The sequence below is a fragment of the Passer montanus genome, unplaced genomic scaffold (genome assembly GCF_014805655.1).
Source record: "Passer montanus isolate IOZ18808 unplaced genomic scaffold, ASM1480565v1 scaffold7, whole genome shotgun sequence".
Classification (NCBI taxonomy): domain Eukaryota; kingdom Metazoa; phylum Chordata; class Aves; order Passeriformes; family Passeridae; genus Passer; species Passer montanus.
In genome coordinates, this window is record NW_024372147.1 from 6,898,023 (window position 1) to 6,913,685 (window position 15,663).

General features: G+C 40.6%; 1 protein-coding gene across 4 annotated transcripts in view; it reads right to left on the reverse strand.

Annotated features, from left to right (window-relative positions):
* ADAMTSL1 (ADAMTS like 1) overlaps window positions 1–15,663 on the reverse strand; it is a 389,415-nt gene that overhangs the window by 35,850 nt on the left and 337,902 nt on the right. For all 4 annotated transcript variants that reach the window (XM_039729898.1, XM_039729897.1, XM_039729899.1 and 1 more), the window contains 3 exons: window positions 11,592–11,771; window positions 9,872–10,025; window positions 7,488–8,628 (listed from right to left, as the gene is read on the reverse strand). In XM_039729898.1, the coding sequence (XP_039585832.1) occupies window positions 7,488–8,628; window positions 9,872–10,025; window positions 11,592–11,771 (1,475 nt within the window). The remainder of the gene's footprint in view (window positions 1–7,487; window positions 8,629–9,871; window positions 10,026–11,591; window positions 11,772–15,663) is intronic.

A 15,663-nucleotide genomic window follows, 5' to 3' on the forward strand; every position in this document is an offset into this window, starting at 1 on the left:
TCTGAAGAAAATGTTAGAACATCAGAGAGAGGATGTTGAGATCATATCCCCATATATCAGGACCTTAAAGGTGCTGTTCACCATTAATTCCTTGAACTGCTCCTTTGAGAACCTGAATTCCCTAGTAATAAGACATTTCCATCAAAATAAGATGCTAGAATTCAGAGAGTGGCCACCAGTCATGGTAAAAGATCGAGAGACCTGTGAGACCAGAGGGCCTTTCGAATTAATAACCTGGGGGTGTGGATACACTTGCGTGTCCACTCCCTTAGGCCTTAGGTGAATCCCATGCAAGTGTGTCAAGCCCCATATTCCATCCAGGGGCAAGGACAGCAACAAAACCACCCCTTGCCCTTCAAACAATCCCACTGACGTATCTGTGGCCTCAAATCATAAAAGGAAAAGGGAAGGGGAGGAATCATGAATATTATGCTTTCGTTATATCATAATTACTGAAAGTTTGTATTGAGTTGCTTGTATGTTACTTTTCTCTTCTTTAAGCAACATCCATTGTGGTCATCAAAATGTGGAGACATCTGTGGCTCCTGATGCTGCTGGGCTAGTCCCCAGAGGTGTGGATTGTCCCACAGCTGAAGCAAAACATCTGGGTTACCCTTGCCCGTACACTTCAATGGGACCATCTGTCTTTCTATGGCCGCCGTGGATGACCCAGTGTCAGTGTGCCTGGTGTGGGGATTCCATTTTCCTTTAATCAGTATCCAACTCAGCTCTGGGCCCTCACTAATGAAATCAATAAAACTCCTGCCCTCATTTATTGTTATGCTCCTATTACAAACCTTTAGTGTTATGTCGTAAGTGGTCTTCTGAGTTACCTGAATTTGAGAAAGAGCCCACTGAATTTGAACTCCTTGGTTCCTCTGTTGGACCCTATTATGTTCAATTCATTTTTAAACCCCGTTATTACCCCGAGTCTTATACTTCTGTTAAGATCCATAAAAAAGAGTTTAAGGCAGCAAAATGGTGTCAATCCATCACACACCTGAATATCCCATCAAGTGAAAATCAGTTACCGCTCAAGCTGCCAAAACACGTCTTTTTAATTTGTGGGCAAAGGGCCTGGGTGGGAATCCCCTCTTATCTAATAGGAGGCCCGTGTACCATTGGACACCTGTCCCTGTTTTCGCCAAGCCAAACCCAAATTTTAAATTTGCAATCTAAATCTAACTATTTGGCAATCCAAAAACGTAGCATTAAAGAATTTGATGAGCATTGCGACTATGAAAATGTCCACTGGTCACTTTCATAAAGAACTGCTGTCTCCATCTTTTTACCGTGGGTAGTGGCAGCAAAAGTGCTAGGTGAATTGGGCCACCTAGAGTGCTGGTAGGGTGAAACAGGCCAACTTGACCTCAGCTGCTCTCAGCAACCGCCTAGAGAATAAGGAAGCAACCAGGCGGGCCACACTACAAAATTGTGCAGCCCTAGACTTCAAACTCTTCTAGTGCACAGGCATGGCTGCGAAGAGTTTGAAGGATGCTGTTGCTTTAACATCACAGAGAAAAGCCAGAATATCCAGAATATCAATCAACAAAATTAAGGACATGATGCACACCATCAAGGAAGAGACCAGGGACTGGTTCCAAAACTTAAGAACTGGGACCTATCCGGGCGGATGTCCTCAATTGTGAAAGACGTTTTATGGGTTGTTTAGTTCTCCTTCATTCTGCAGTCGTTAACATCGCTAAAAGAGTTTTATCAAGAAAGACTGTCCACCACAGGTGTCTCCCGCCACAACAGTGGTGGGAAGAGAACCAAGTTTGAAGTCTACCATTCCTCCCCACAGCTCCTTAAAGAAAACTAAACAAAAAAGGGGGAGATGTGATGGTGCGTCTTCGTTGTGATAATCCTTTTGGTTATTGTTGTAATATAGTTAATACGTTTGAATGGTTCGTTCCTAGCAACCCCCTCACAGTTGGTTTAGCCCAATGTTTCCTCCCCTTTCCTGTCTGTTACTGCAAATACCTAACCCTAATTCCCTATCCTTCTATGTCTGTCATTGTAGCCCTGCCCCTCTGCCTTGTCATTTAAGTGGAATCCCAAGCTTTCCTTCTAGAACCCTCCGTGTCATCTATGTAATAATCCCTGGATTCCTATAGGTTCTGGAAGAGCGTTCTTCTCCCCATGTACGCCTGGTTGGTTCTGAGGCAATGTGATCCCGCCTTGCGCTCCTCCCCCATTCTCCCTGGTTTGTTACTGTGTTGTCTCCTCCCCTGAGACCTCCTCCCTTTATAAGTTGTAACATTGCACTTTTCTTGGTTCTTTTGTCACTGTACCCTTTCAGCGGTACTTTGTCCCCTTCGGAATAAAGCCTCTTGGAGACGCATACAAAGGACCTTTCCCGCTCCTTTATCTTGGCGCTTGGCGCTGCAGTCCATCTGTCCGCAGTCAGAAGTGTCGGTCACCCTCTGGCTGCACCGCTACGCTTGCCTGTCGGTGACTGGGCAGGGAGCGGCCACTCGGCGGCACAGCCCCGAGGGAGAAAGTGAGCTAGCCCGGCTAAGCTTTCCCCCAAAATTGGACGCTCTGTCACTGGTATACACCTATTTCAGCAAGAATTCAGTGCATTGTGCTTATGTACTCTTCTTTTCATCACACTGTGATCTGTGATTGTTTCTCTGAGTTTTCTTTTTAGCTGAAACTGTAGATAAAATCTAGTGTTCTTGTCAACAACTTTCAGTATTTGTCGCTTGTACACCCGTAACTGAGGCTGTGATTGACAGTGGGTGGCAAGGATGAAACTGGGGGAGGAATATGCCTGTAAAACACATGCAATAGAAATCTGCTCACAGGTCCTGGAATTGATGAGTTTCTTTACACTCCCATCACCACAATAAAAACTGTTGTCTCATGGATGAATAAGCCACGCTGTGGGTGGTAGATCTTTAAACCAAACCAGATTAGGGCCACCCAGCAAAATCTATTAGAGGAAAAAACCTCCAGAGTTAACATTATTTTTTTTACCCTTCTGTGAGTAATAAGAAAAATAGTAATTACCAATAAAGAGATGTCTGTTTTTAAACAAGTTTTGTAGATGTTTAGAAAAATGCACATTTGCAAAACAAACATTAATACTTTTAAAATTGCATCTGTGCTTTCACAGCTAAAAAAACACCAATGGCTGAAATAATTCCCTTCCCACTTTTGCTGTCAAGGATGTTTTTCTTACCTCTTAGTCATAACCAGGGCGGACTAGATAGTCACTGCTAAGAGTGACAGCAAATAACAGATTTTTTTACTTGCAGAACTAATGTTAGTTAGTTTAACATTGTATGTATAATGTTAAACTAACTATAATCTTGATGTATAATCTTTATCTCACACATAAATTTTTAGTTTAACACTGACTACTTCAATCATTACATGGAATTCATTAAATCTTCAGAAGTTGTCCCAAATTATAACAACCTGTAACATTTAAGTTCTGTGTGTTCTGTCTGCATGTCTGCAGATATAGTATGTAGGTAGATCTTCAGTCTACTCCAAACTAATGCTTACAAGGCCCCTAAAATAGTTTTAATTAATGTTTCTGACATCTTCAGGCTGAGGAAAGATCTTGCCTAGTATTGCACCTTATAAAACACAAGGATGAATAATTTGTTATTAATCATCTCTCCTGACATAAAACTCTCTCTGACAGCTTAAGTCACCTAAAGATCGGCACAAATATTTTAAAAATAGAGGTAGTCCTGGTAGATACTTGCATTTAAAAAAAAATGAACTCCAACATAGCTCAATTCTCCTATTCTCGCAGCCCAAGTTTTAATGTCCTTCTCCTCTTTTTTTTCAATAATTCTCTTATTTGTGCATCACAATTTGGCATAGATGCTGTTTTTGAAAGCAGATCCTTTATCATTCCTCATTGTATAGAATTATTTTGGCTGAATTCCCTATGTGCTCATAGAAGGCTATTTTTGTTAGGTATTGAGTTGCTTGTCCGGGCTGGAAAAAAACAACCAGCTGTAGCAATTATTTGTGTCACCAGCGTGTCTTCAGAATCTTATTTATGGACTGAAAATAATATAGCTTAATATTTAATCAGTGTCATCTCACTTGCTCCACACTGCATTGCCTCCAAGACAAAAACATATTTTACAAGACATATATCAATGACTAAATCAGACAAACACCTAACAAACACCTCGCAAACACCTAACTCCATACCACTTCCTGTTCACATGCTGCTTCATGTCCTTTCCTAAAATTTTTTTCTATTTTGGAGAAATGAATTATCAAGCACCAATGGATCCCCAGTGACAGAAATTGCAGCATACTTGCAAGGCTTATTAAACAGTGCATAAATTTCTCAAAGATTTTTCACTTTTAAAACTGATTCCTAAGGAATTTAATCTGAATTTTCTTTAAAACAAAACATTTAACAACATATACAGCAGTCAGAAAACTTTGGCATGGATTCTAGTAGGCTCTGAAATGGCATTTAGAACCTATGTTGGTGTTAACTTGACTCTTTAACCTTAGGAGAGAATGTGGAATTTTCTGTAAATAAGTACTCAGGATGAATAGGCAGACATAAGCTGGGGATCTTTTACTGGAACCACAGATATTTTCAACTGTTGCAGCTATTTGTGCCATGTGTTTTCATTCTATTGTGTAACTAAAAATCAGCACTTTTGGGGGCCCTATGTTATATCTTTTCACGACTGTATCTAGACTAAAGTCAAAGAAAATTAATTGTTGCAAGAATAGCCATGCAGTAGAGTCATACTTTTAGGTGGATTAAACAGCTTATGGAGTAGGGCAATGAGAATAGAGCCATACATCAACCATCATTACTGGACATCACTGGCTCAGACAAAATCCACGGCCACAATGTGTAAAAGTGAATGCCTTTATGTCAGTGGTTTGTATATACAAAGCAGCCTATACTCTAAGAATTGCAACACCCACCAAGTACTTCTGAAATCTCAGTATATTCAATAGAGTATAACCTGAGGAACTTCAGCATTACTCTCTGGCCATTCTCAGCAGAAGTGTCTCTCTCTGATACTGGTAGAGGAAAGCCCACCTCTATTTATTTCCTTATTCCCACTAAGACAGAGCTGGGTTGGAAAATTCTCTTCTCAATTCAATGGAGAATTGAATACAAAGAAAACAAACTGCAGAGCTGAAGGACAGTTCAGACATACCAGACACCACCACATGTTTACATCTGTGGCCTTGCAGTACAGCAGTACTCTCTAAGTCTGCTTAAACTGCAGCTTCCATTGACACAGCTGACTGACAGGCAGCAAGAGCATTCTGAGCCAAAACCAGAATACTGAGGTTAAAGAACTCAGCAAAAAATCCAGAAAACAATTTTTTTACACACCACAATTTCTTAACTTCTGTTAGCTCCAAAGGTATAGGTGTTGAAGCTATACCTGAAGCTTCTTCCCCCACACACCAGCATGGGGGAATTATAAATGGTGAGTACAGAAGGAAGTTCATAAAGCAGAAACTGCCTCAATATTTAAAGAAGAGTTGTCAATGACTTATGCCACTAACTGGAAAAGAAATGATACTTTCCTCAGACTTTCTGATAGAAATTTTGAGTACACAACTGACTGATAATTCATAAAAAACCCACAACATTTAAGGCTATTTCAGCCAAACTGAATGAGAAAAAAAAAAATGAAAAGGAATTGTGAAATTATATATTAAAAAATCAGAAATAAAACTTCAGGAATCATATAAGTGTGTCTTTCTTCAGCTAAATTAATCTACATGTTGTGATACCACGAGAGATTATAGGGTGTGAAATAAGTTTGCCAATTTCTCATGACTGTGATGTCCAGCATTCCTCATATGTCAACTTCATGTAACATCCCTTCCCTTTCATGGATGCCACAGAAGTAACAGTCATTTCAAACAGAGAAAAAGCCTCAATTTAATGGCCCAGTTCTGAAAGGATATAACTGCTAGACAAAAATTTATATATGAAACTTGTTTTGGAGGTGACCTAAAGATATTTTCACCAGAACATATCCAAATGAAGGGATTCTATATGTCCAAGTCATGATTATGACTGTATGTGATCTCCACCAGAGGTACATTCTTGTTCTCAGTGACTTCTACCCCTTCAAAAATTACCTTTATTGGTTTTTTTTTTTGGTGTCAAATTTAATATACTTATTAGCCTTCAGACAGAGAGGCAAGAACCAGGAAACTCAGATCATTATAGAAAGCAATTACTTTTTCATTGATTCAATAGTCAAAATAAAGAAGGACCTAAGAAACTAATTTCATAACTGTATAGAAGCGTCAATTTTACCTAAATCAAGACTTTACTGGATGATCCAAGGGCACCACACTGGAAATTAATTTTTGTCTTGACTCCATAATTTCCCATGATCTTATGACTAAATGTATATGTCTTAGCTGAGGTCAGTATCTTGTGCAGAAGGAGTTGCTAGCAGATCCCAGGACAACTTTGTTGTACTGTGTTGCTCATTATCACTGTCTACTACAGTCTTTTCCTGTTCTTGTATAATGATTTCTCACAGAACAGAACCAAAATATAAAATCCCAAGCATACACATGAGAAGAACGTATGTTATCAACACAGTTAAACATATAATTTGTACTGAAAATAACCTCTTTCTGTGGGCTCTTCCACACCAACTAATAATGCGGAGGGATCAGAAAGTATAGGATGCCTGAAGAAAAAACAGCGTAATTTTTGTGGCATACCGATGAAAGCATTTTGTTATGTCAACTTCTCAGGTTACACCTGGTACCAGCATTCTGGAATTTAAAGAGGTGAGGATCCACCAACTCACATGAGAAGACAAATGCTAAATTATCCGTCGGTTGAGACGACAGCAAAGCTGCCAACAACCATGAGGTGTGGTTCCACAATTTACAGCCTTCATCAGCACATACATAGTAAATGGTGATGGTAATGCCCTTTTAGGCTTATCCTGGGGCTGTTTAATGCAAGGATACATATGTGGAAGGCAAAAGCCACATCTCCTCCATCTTCTCTTACCATGTCTGTCAAGCCCTCCTGTAGCACTAGGAGAAATGCAAATTCAGCTCCAACAGAAGATAATAGCAACAATCATTGACCAATTTTCATATCTCTAAATCATTCTTCATAGCAAAAATCTCCACCTTCAGATTGGGAAATAAACTAATTTGACTCAGTCTCTGGATGCAGAGTGCTCTGTTGACTGTATTAGGCACTTATGTCCTTTAGTAATGTACAATCCCTTCCTTTTTACTTACTCAAACAGAAGTAAGGTTCCTGTCTGATACACCAGTCTGACCCAGCATCCAGACCTTGCTGAAGATTTACAGTGCTCTGTTTAACCCATTTACCAATTCACATGCACTTGCCCTTCCTTCTGTTATGAAATCAGACTACAGCAAAACATGGTTTTGTCCACGGGACTGACAAGCAGTAACACATGGAAAGTGACGAGTCAAAATATCACTTATTTTCTTAAAAGTTAAATAACATGCTTTACCTATCATTGTATTTCACTTCCTCTCCATTCTTAGCCCAGCTGATGGTGGGCTTTGGATTTCCCACTGCTTCACAGTGAAGCAACACACTCAGTGTGCCGCTTGCTAGGACCACAGTCTGTCCCAGGTGGGTGACAACCTCTGAAGCAGAAAGTTGTTGTGCTGCTGAAATCTTTCGGAGGATGGCAGGCTTTTGGTGAGGCCTGTGCAAGTGATTTGCCAGGTCTACAGAGGTGGGAATAAATGTTTCGGCAGATGATGCCCTCAAGGAGCTGGTAAATCCAGAAACACGTCTGTGATAAGGGTACTCCACTGAGGTTGAATCCATTTTTTGCCTTGATGCTTTGAGGACAGATTCCTGGTGGTCCAAGTAGCTTTTGAAAACCTCATGAGCCAGGTGCACAACAAGATGCTCAGTGTAGGTATCTTTAAGCTCCTCAGGTTGTTGAGACAAATTCCTTATGATATCATCCAAGCGTTTCTGTTCTGTGACCATAGTAAATGGCAGGCTATGCTCCCGGCTCTGGTCCTCTTCAGAGGATGCATTTCTCTCCACAGACTCCTGGGCTTCCCAGGACTCCAAATTTTCTGCTGGCCAGCCCCTGAGCTGTAGCAGCCTTGAGACAATATTGTCATACCATCTACTGGGGTTAGCAAGATGTCCTTGCTTTTCAGCCTTGCTACCATTGAAGAAAATCCCATTGAGATGTTTATCCTCTGTTCGCAAAGCATCATTTAAACCGGCCTTTCTCATGACTTCTTCCTCCCTAATACCAGCTGGTTGCCCAGCAATGATCTTCTTGTTGCTTCCAATCAGTTTAATTATGAAGTGCTCCCGGGCTGGCCCTGCTGTGCAGGTGTATGTCCCAGTGTCTGAAGGTTTCAGATGATGTATTTTCATGTATCCATAGGGTGCAATGGTGATGTGAGCTGAACTGACAAGCCTCTTGTCGTCCTTCTCCCAGGTGATCATTGATTTCCGGAACCTCCTGGTAGGGCATCGGAGAATAACAGAAGTTTTGGGCAGCAGGTAGGCATGTCCACCCACAATGAAGTGCAGTTTCTTCTGCTTCCTCGTCTGGATGTAAACTTGCTTTACAGCCATAATATGGGGGCCTTGCTTATGAGCTGGTCTGTTGCGTCCTGAAATATCATTATATAATTAGTATGTGATACCATTAAACAAAACAAGTAGTTTACATTGTTGTGGGAAGCATTTGACCCAATAGACAGTAATGGAAGAAACTAGACACCAATTGCTGGACATTAAACTAGAACAATCAAAATAAGAGGAATAATAAGACACACTTCAGGAATGTGAAAGTAGCCTAGAGAGTAGAAACCAAACAGCTAGGGATAAAAGCTTTACGGGCGAGAGAAAACTTCAGTGGAAACATAGTTCTTGTTAAAGTACTTAAACAAAGACTGTTATTTAAGAATGCACTGAATAGACAAGTGTTTATCATCCAAAGCTTCAAAGACAATGTGATCTTGCAGCTCACAACAGCAAGGAAGTATGAAAGTCTTGCTACCTCAAGGAGTAATGTTGTACAGAAAAAAACTCTCTGGGCTAGGCTTAAAAACATGGTAAATACTGTTAAAGTTCACTAGTTCAGCATGTCCTTCTCTTTTCCTGATCTCTGTGTCTGAGATCTTTATTATGAAGCACTAAATTCAGCTGCATAGGCATATTATTAGTAAATACCATGCAAAATTTGGTCCTAGCTTTAGTTCCAAACATCAGATCTTCTTTTCTCCCTACATACCCAACATTCAGCAGTTTCAGAGGCAAGCTGAAGCTAGGCTGACTTTCACATATCCAGTTGGCTTACTGCAAACTGGGGAAGATTATACAGGGGAACTTATGATGGGCAGAAACAAATATGGGCACGAACCACCAATATAAAATACATCTACTTCTGTTGCACGGTTCATTAGAAATCTCATGTCATAGAGGATTTGGAGTGACATAATGAAATAATACATTTCTAAATGATCGTCAGCAAAATCCCTTACCAACCATTTTCCTTGCAGCTGTTCTAGCAGCCAGTTTATTTGCTCCAGCCCTCCAGCTGCTGCGCTGTATCTCTGAGCCTCTACATTCCAGCTGTGAATTTCAGATCTAGATTTTGGTCAGAATTTTGAGCCAGTTCTTCCAGAAAGTAGTAGTTACCTTCCAGCACAATGGCTGATATCCAGTTCCATTAGTGAAATCTGTAGCACTCCTCCACTGGCTTGATTTATTTACAGACAGAAAAACCCACTCCACAAGACTGAGCAATACTAGTGTGAAAGCAGGCTGTGAAGCAGGAAATAGCATGGATTTCTTAGTGAAGCACTTCCAATCCCTTTTCCCCAGACACTGCCAAACACCTTTTCCACTTACGTGCACAGGGGCCTAGTGAACAGGGCCTGATCAAGGCTGAGAATGGCAAAGGGAGGCAGAGTGAGGAATTGATGATAAGATAGTCCCCGGTTTTCAGCATCTTTCTGCAAGTAGCATTTCGACTCTGCGTGCCTTCTCCACAGCTCACTGAACACTAGGAACAGGATGAGAAACATTAGGAGAAATGAAAAAGGTGCTCCTTGTCACACACTCCTCAGCTCCCATATCCACATTGTACACACACACCACAGGCCAGAGCATTTCAAAATGGATAGAGTTTTCAAAATGTTGCAGCGGAATAAAGCAGAGCAGCATCTGACCATGCAGCTACAAACAGTGCAGGCACAGTAAGGAGATGAAATACTTTTTATTTTCTGTCCTGTAAGGCTTAGTTTCTTTCCATGCTCCTGTTATCACATCTTTTCTGTCAGATAATGTCTCTTGTTTTAATGGTACTGTGCTACAGTTCAAAGCCAGTCTTTGAGCTTTGTTTCTAAGTGTTCGTGTCTGCTAGCTGGAAAAACTCCAGCTCATGTCCGAGAGCACACCTCACGGAGTTGAAGATCACAGTTGCATTCTGGGCCAGATAAAATCTGGCCTAAGCTTAATCTTTAAGCTTTGCTGTTGCCAATCCATTTAGGAATAACAAAGGGATGAATATTTTAGTCACCAATTAATTACCTCAGCCTTGTATTTACTACACATGGCCTACACAGAATGGTATAAACCCTCTAATACCAGACTGCAGTGCTTGTTGCACAGGTGGACATGGTTTGATGGACTTCATCATGACTATTCAGTTTCATATTTATGCATATAGAATTGTGGAAAAAGAAATACAGTGTCTGTGCACTGGAACAAAGTCTGTAAAAAGAGCTAAAAAATGGGCAAAGCACTGTAATTACCATCTTCACTGCCAGAATGGCTGTTTGTCTCCTGGCAGAAGACTTGATGAAAACATACACTAATTTCAGAAAAATCCCCAGACAGATCCCCAATAAAAAGGGCACAGGTGGGACAGCTCCGTAGGGTGACTGGCATTTCTTTTACAACTTCCACAAGACAATTTCCACTACCTTCCATGAAAGAGGACTGGAAGAGTGGTGGCAGAAACTGCAAGATGTGGAATAATTTTCATGCTTACTGACATGAACCTTTGCCTTTGCTTTGACCTTATAAAGTAAAATTATATTATTATAATATCTCCTTCCCTTTCCCTTTCCCTTCCACTTCCCCTTCTCCTTCCTTCCTCTCTTGCTCCCTCCCTACCTCTTCTTTTCTATTTTCTTCGTCGTAGGAAAGAGTTGGAGTGGCCCCAAGAGGAAAAGACCATAGAGATCAGAACAGCTAGGTTTTGGCAACAAAGAGCATGTAGCCTAGGGTGAAAAAGATTACTCTTCATTGATGCCTTGGATGAAATAATAAGCGTAGGCAGGGACAGAGGCAGGGATTTACTGTTTGGAGCGTGACTTGTGTTTACACCAGAAGGGTCTTAAAAGGTTTGGTCAGATGGCTAAAGCACATCTGTGGAAGGGCACACCACAGAGGAACATGGAGCTAGTGATAACATCCCCAATCAGGATGATAAGGACAGATTACAGGACAAAACTGGGCATAACATGCTTTGTGGAGTCTGACCTTATTTGGGTTCTCTATCCCAAATGGCTAAGGAATTTAATCTCCAAGATCTGTACAATACTCATACAAACAAATAGTATACCTGTGTCCACTCAGAGAGAAGCCACTCATTGGGACAATCCTCATTTTTGCAGGCTTGTTGTGTAATTGTCCTTGGCATGGAGCAGAAGGTTTCTGGCAGCTCTAGCAAGCTTCCATCAGCCAGGCGCTGCTTACAAAGTGTATCTCGCTTCTGGACACCACCACCACAGGTCTGTGAGCACTGTGAGAAAAGAGAGACAGCTGCCTCACACCACACCCATACCACCCCACTTGCTGCAAAAATTACTTGTGAATTAGGGTAGAAATCAACACTTGGTCCTGACCAAATAGAAAACATAAACCAAAAATTTCAGAGATCTCAAAGTAGACTGCTTTTAAAAATGTCAAAATTATTTTGGAAAGGGGAAGCAGGTTAGTTTGCTAATATTTAGAAAAACTGTTTCAGTATTTCTGAAGTGTTCTGTTTTAAGGTGTTCTTTCAAAATACATGGAAACAGTGGGTCAGCATTGCAGTATGGGAAGTCTGGGAGGTGGGAAATCTGTCCTCTCCACCTGGAAAATGAGACAATTTCATGTGATGTGGAGAATCTAAATAGTAACGTCTGTGTCTGAGCTCTGACACTAATGGTGTCAGAAAGAGTGGAAAAGTTTTGTCCAGCAGTAGATAAGTAAATTGAGATTATTAATATCCAGAGAACATCTCCCCTCTGTCTTTTATGTAAATATCCCTCTCTACATCCATTTTTCTACTCAAGCAGGGCAGGAATTTTTGAGTAAACAAATTTACTAGATTTCCTGAATATTTTTTAAAATATAAGTTGCTCAGCCCTTTTTCCTGAGGATCCTTTTTCTGAGGCTGGTAACAGGCTCCCAGTTCTGATCAGTTCAGCCAGCTCAACTCCTTTTCACCTTTCATCTAGCAAAGGAAAGCGGGAGCTTGCATTACATTGACATGACCAGGAGTTGCTTATAACTTGTGACATGGCAATTATTCAAGAGAAACAGACAATAATATGGAGAAGTATTAAAAAGTATACTTAAGCAGTTAAAAAGGGAGTGTTTTAAAAAATCTTGCAGTCATGAAAGGCCTTTGTCTCTGAGATAAAGGGCTGCATGAACTTTAATGCTAGCCTGAATATTTAGGGTAAACATTTTCTTTGAAAGACAGAAAGGAAGTGCAGAAAGAAATTTTTATATTTGGTTTCTTTTAATGTGTAAAATTAGCTTTTGTCTTACTTATTTTGAATGTTACAAAGCTCAAAGGCTTCCAAAAAAAAAGCAAGAAAAACATTAGTTTTCAAAAGAAGAAAATGTCTATCAGCCTCTCATTTGAGGAAAATTCACTCCTGAGGAGGAAGAAAAATATGATTAAACGTATTATTCCAATATTGCCTACAGACTTTTATCATATACAAGATAACAAATGGGTTCCTCACTACAAATATCACAAAGTATGTCATTCAGTAAATCTCAGGAAGTTTCTTTGCCCTTCCAACTCTAAGACAAAATATATATTTTCTTGCTTCTTGGACTTTATTCACTTACATAGTGTTGTCCCTGTACGAGACATTCCCAAGAGTCACACCATGTGCCTGACAGCATTGTCCAAACACTTCTTGAACTCTGTCAGGCTGGGGCTGTGACCACTGCCCTGGGGAGTTGTTCCAGTGCCCAGCCACCCTCTGGGTGAAGAACCTTTTCTGAATACCCAACCTAAACCTCCCCTTGCACAGCTTCAGGCCATTCCCTCAGATCCTGTCACTGGTCACTGCAGAGAAAAGATCAGTGCCTGCCCCTCCTTCCCCACTCACAAGGCAACTGTAGACTGCAGTGAGGGCTCCCCTCAGTGTCTTCCAGGCTGAACAGACCAGGTGACCTCAGCCACTGCTCACACAACTTCCCCTCAAGGCCCTTCACCCACACCAGCCCCCAGCACTCGGGGTGAGGCTGCCCCAGCTCAGAGCAGAGCAGGACAATCCCCTCCCTTGCCTGGCTGGCAATGCTGGGCCTGGTGCCACCCAGGACAGGGCTGGCCCTCCTGGCTGCCAGGGCACTGCTGACCCATGTTCAACTTGCCATCAACCACGACTCCCAGGTCCCTTTCCATGGTCTCCCACGTGGTTTAATTTTGCACTGCTCTCTGTTCAAGAGAACACAATACAATCCTGTACCACAATACAGGATTTTCCTTACTGTAAAAAATTAATTCTCTGCTAAGATTCCACAGTAGGATAAAGCACCTGCAAAAGTAGTAATTTTTTTTTCTCATAAGGTCTCTCAGTTTCTTTTAAGGCCTGACACTTGGAGATTTAGAAGAGATATTTTATGGTATGGATTGGAAATAGAAAGGAAAATATAAGAAAATACTACCAATTTTCCCATGCTGACTTTGTTTTAAAGTCATTGTTCTAATTCACATTGAAGCAAAGACAGCACCCAAGACCACATAAAGAATGTTGGGACTGAAACTATAGCACTTATTCAGTAATAAAACAAAGGTGGATGAAGATTTACTAATGGATGTCTTCCATTTCAGGTATGCAGAAAAAATATTTATAGGACCTTGTAAAATGAAAACTTAAACTCTGCTCAAGAAGTGCTCCACTGAAAATTATAAAGATTCTAATGCATTTAATTAAGACACAGAAATATTTAAAAATAAATAGTCTGTAATATGTAAAGAGATGTTTTAAAAATTGTTTTTAATGTTACAACACTAATAATTATTGTGTGTTAATCTACAGACAATCTTTCCTTACAAACAGACAAGGCTTAGAAAAGAAATCACTGGTAATTGTGTTTGAGGTCTTTTTTTTTGTTTGTTTGGGGTGGGGTTTTTTTTTTTTTTTTGGTGGGGTTTTTTTGTGTGGGTATTTTTTTTTTTTTGTATGTTTGCATTAAACCAGTGTGAGTGAGTGTTCTGAAAAGCACCACAAAATCCGCTGATGAGGCCGAAGAAATGTATTGAAATCAGGCTGTGTAGAGAACAGATTTTACACTTTCATGCTGGTGAAGCTTTAAGGTACCTTCCCTAGGGTGAGGAAGGCACCTTCCTGAAGGGCCCTTCATCTCCCTGTGTGTGGGGAATTCTCTGAGGAGGCTGGGGAGATGGGAGGTGTTATGGGTCCCTTAAAGCAAGGAAAGAAATCCTTCTTCAGGTTTTCTTCTGCTGGAGCAATGTACAGCAGTTTTGCTTTCATGACTGGCGGTCACCTCCAGAAGTTGTCTCAGCCACTCCAATTGTTTTCTTTCCACATCTCAGAAGCTAACAGCTATAGTAATCCCTAAGTGTAATACACAAGCCTTATGGTGCAGGTTTTTCAGATGGGAAACCTGTGTGAGACTGAGCTTGCAAGGTCTGGCTTTCCTGCAGGGTGGAAATATCTGTAAAGATGATGGTGTTGCAAAGAAGGAACAGAGACACCCTTTAAGAAATGAGAGAATGAAAATTGATTTTGATGGATTAGAGTTTTTTTTTTCTGGCACAGTACTCATCTGAACAAAAGCAGAAGACAGCAGGTAGAGAAGCACAATTTTTGTGCTGTTTTCCTCCAGGGAAAGGTAAGCACAGTAAATATTCAGTGCCCAGTCTCAAAAGTCTATGGAAGTAAGGCAGAAGAGCTACCACATGACCTTTGTTGAACTGAAGCAATGAATCACAGCACAGGTTCTCTCTTGGCCCAGAGAAGATACCAGCTACCACAAGTGTGAACCTGTGAACAATTTGTTTTAATTTCTTATTAACGTAGTTGTTAAAGCTTTTATACTTAATCAAGCTTCCTCCTCACTAAGATCTGCTAAACCTTTCAAAGAGACAGCACTTGACAGCCCTTGAACAGCTGGAAAAATTACTTTAGACAGGTGACAGTATGCATGTTTAAACTGTTGAGGAAGATATTACAATCTTGAAAAATTTTGTTTGGACATAGCTCTAGCAGAAACAATTTGGTATCTTTCTAGTGTGGCCTATAGCTAATTGTCACTGTTAGCAGAAAATATTTTTTTTCACATACTGTAACATCTATCTCTTCTGATTGTTCACATATACTTATGGAAAATTGCTTTCTGTAAGGACTGTGGCCAATTGTGGGACTTTGACAAGCATAGGTGCT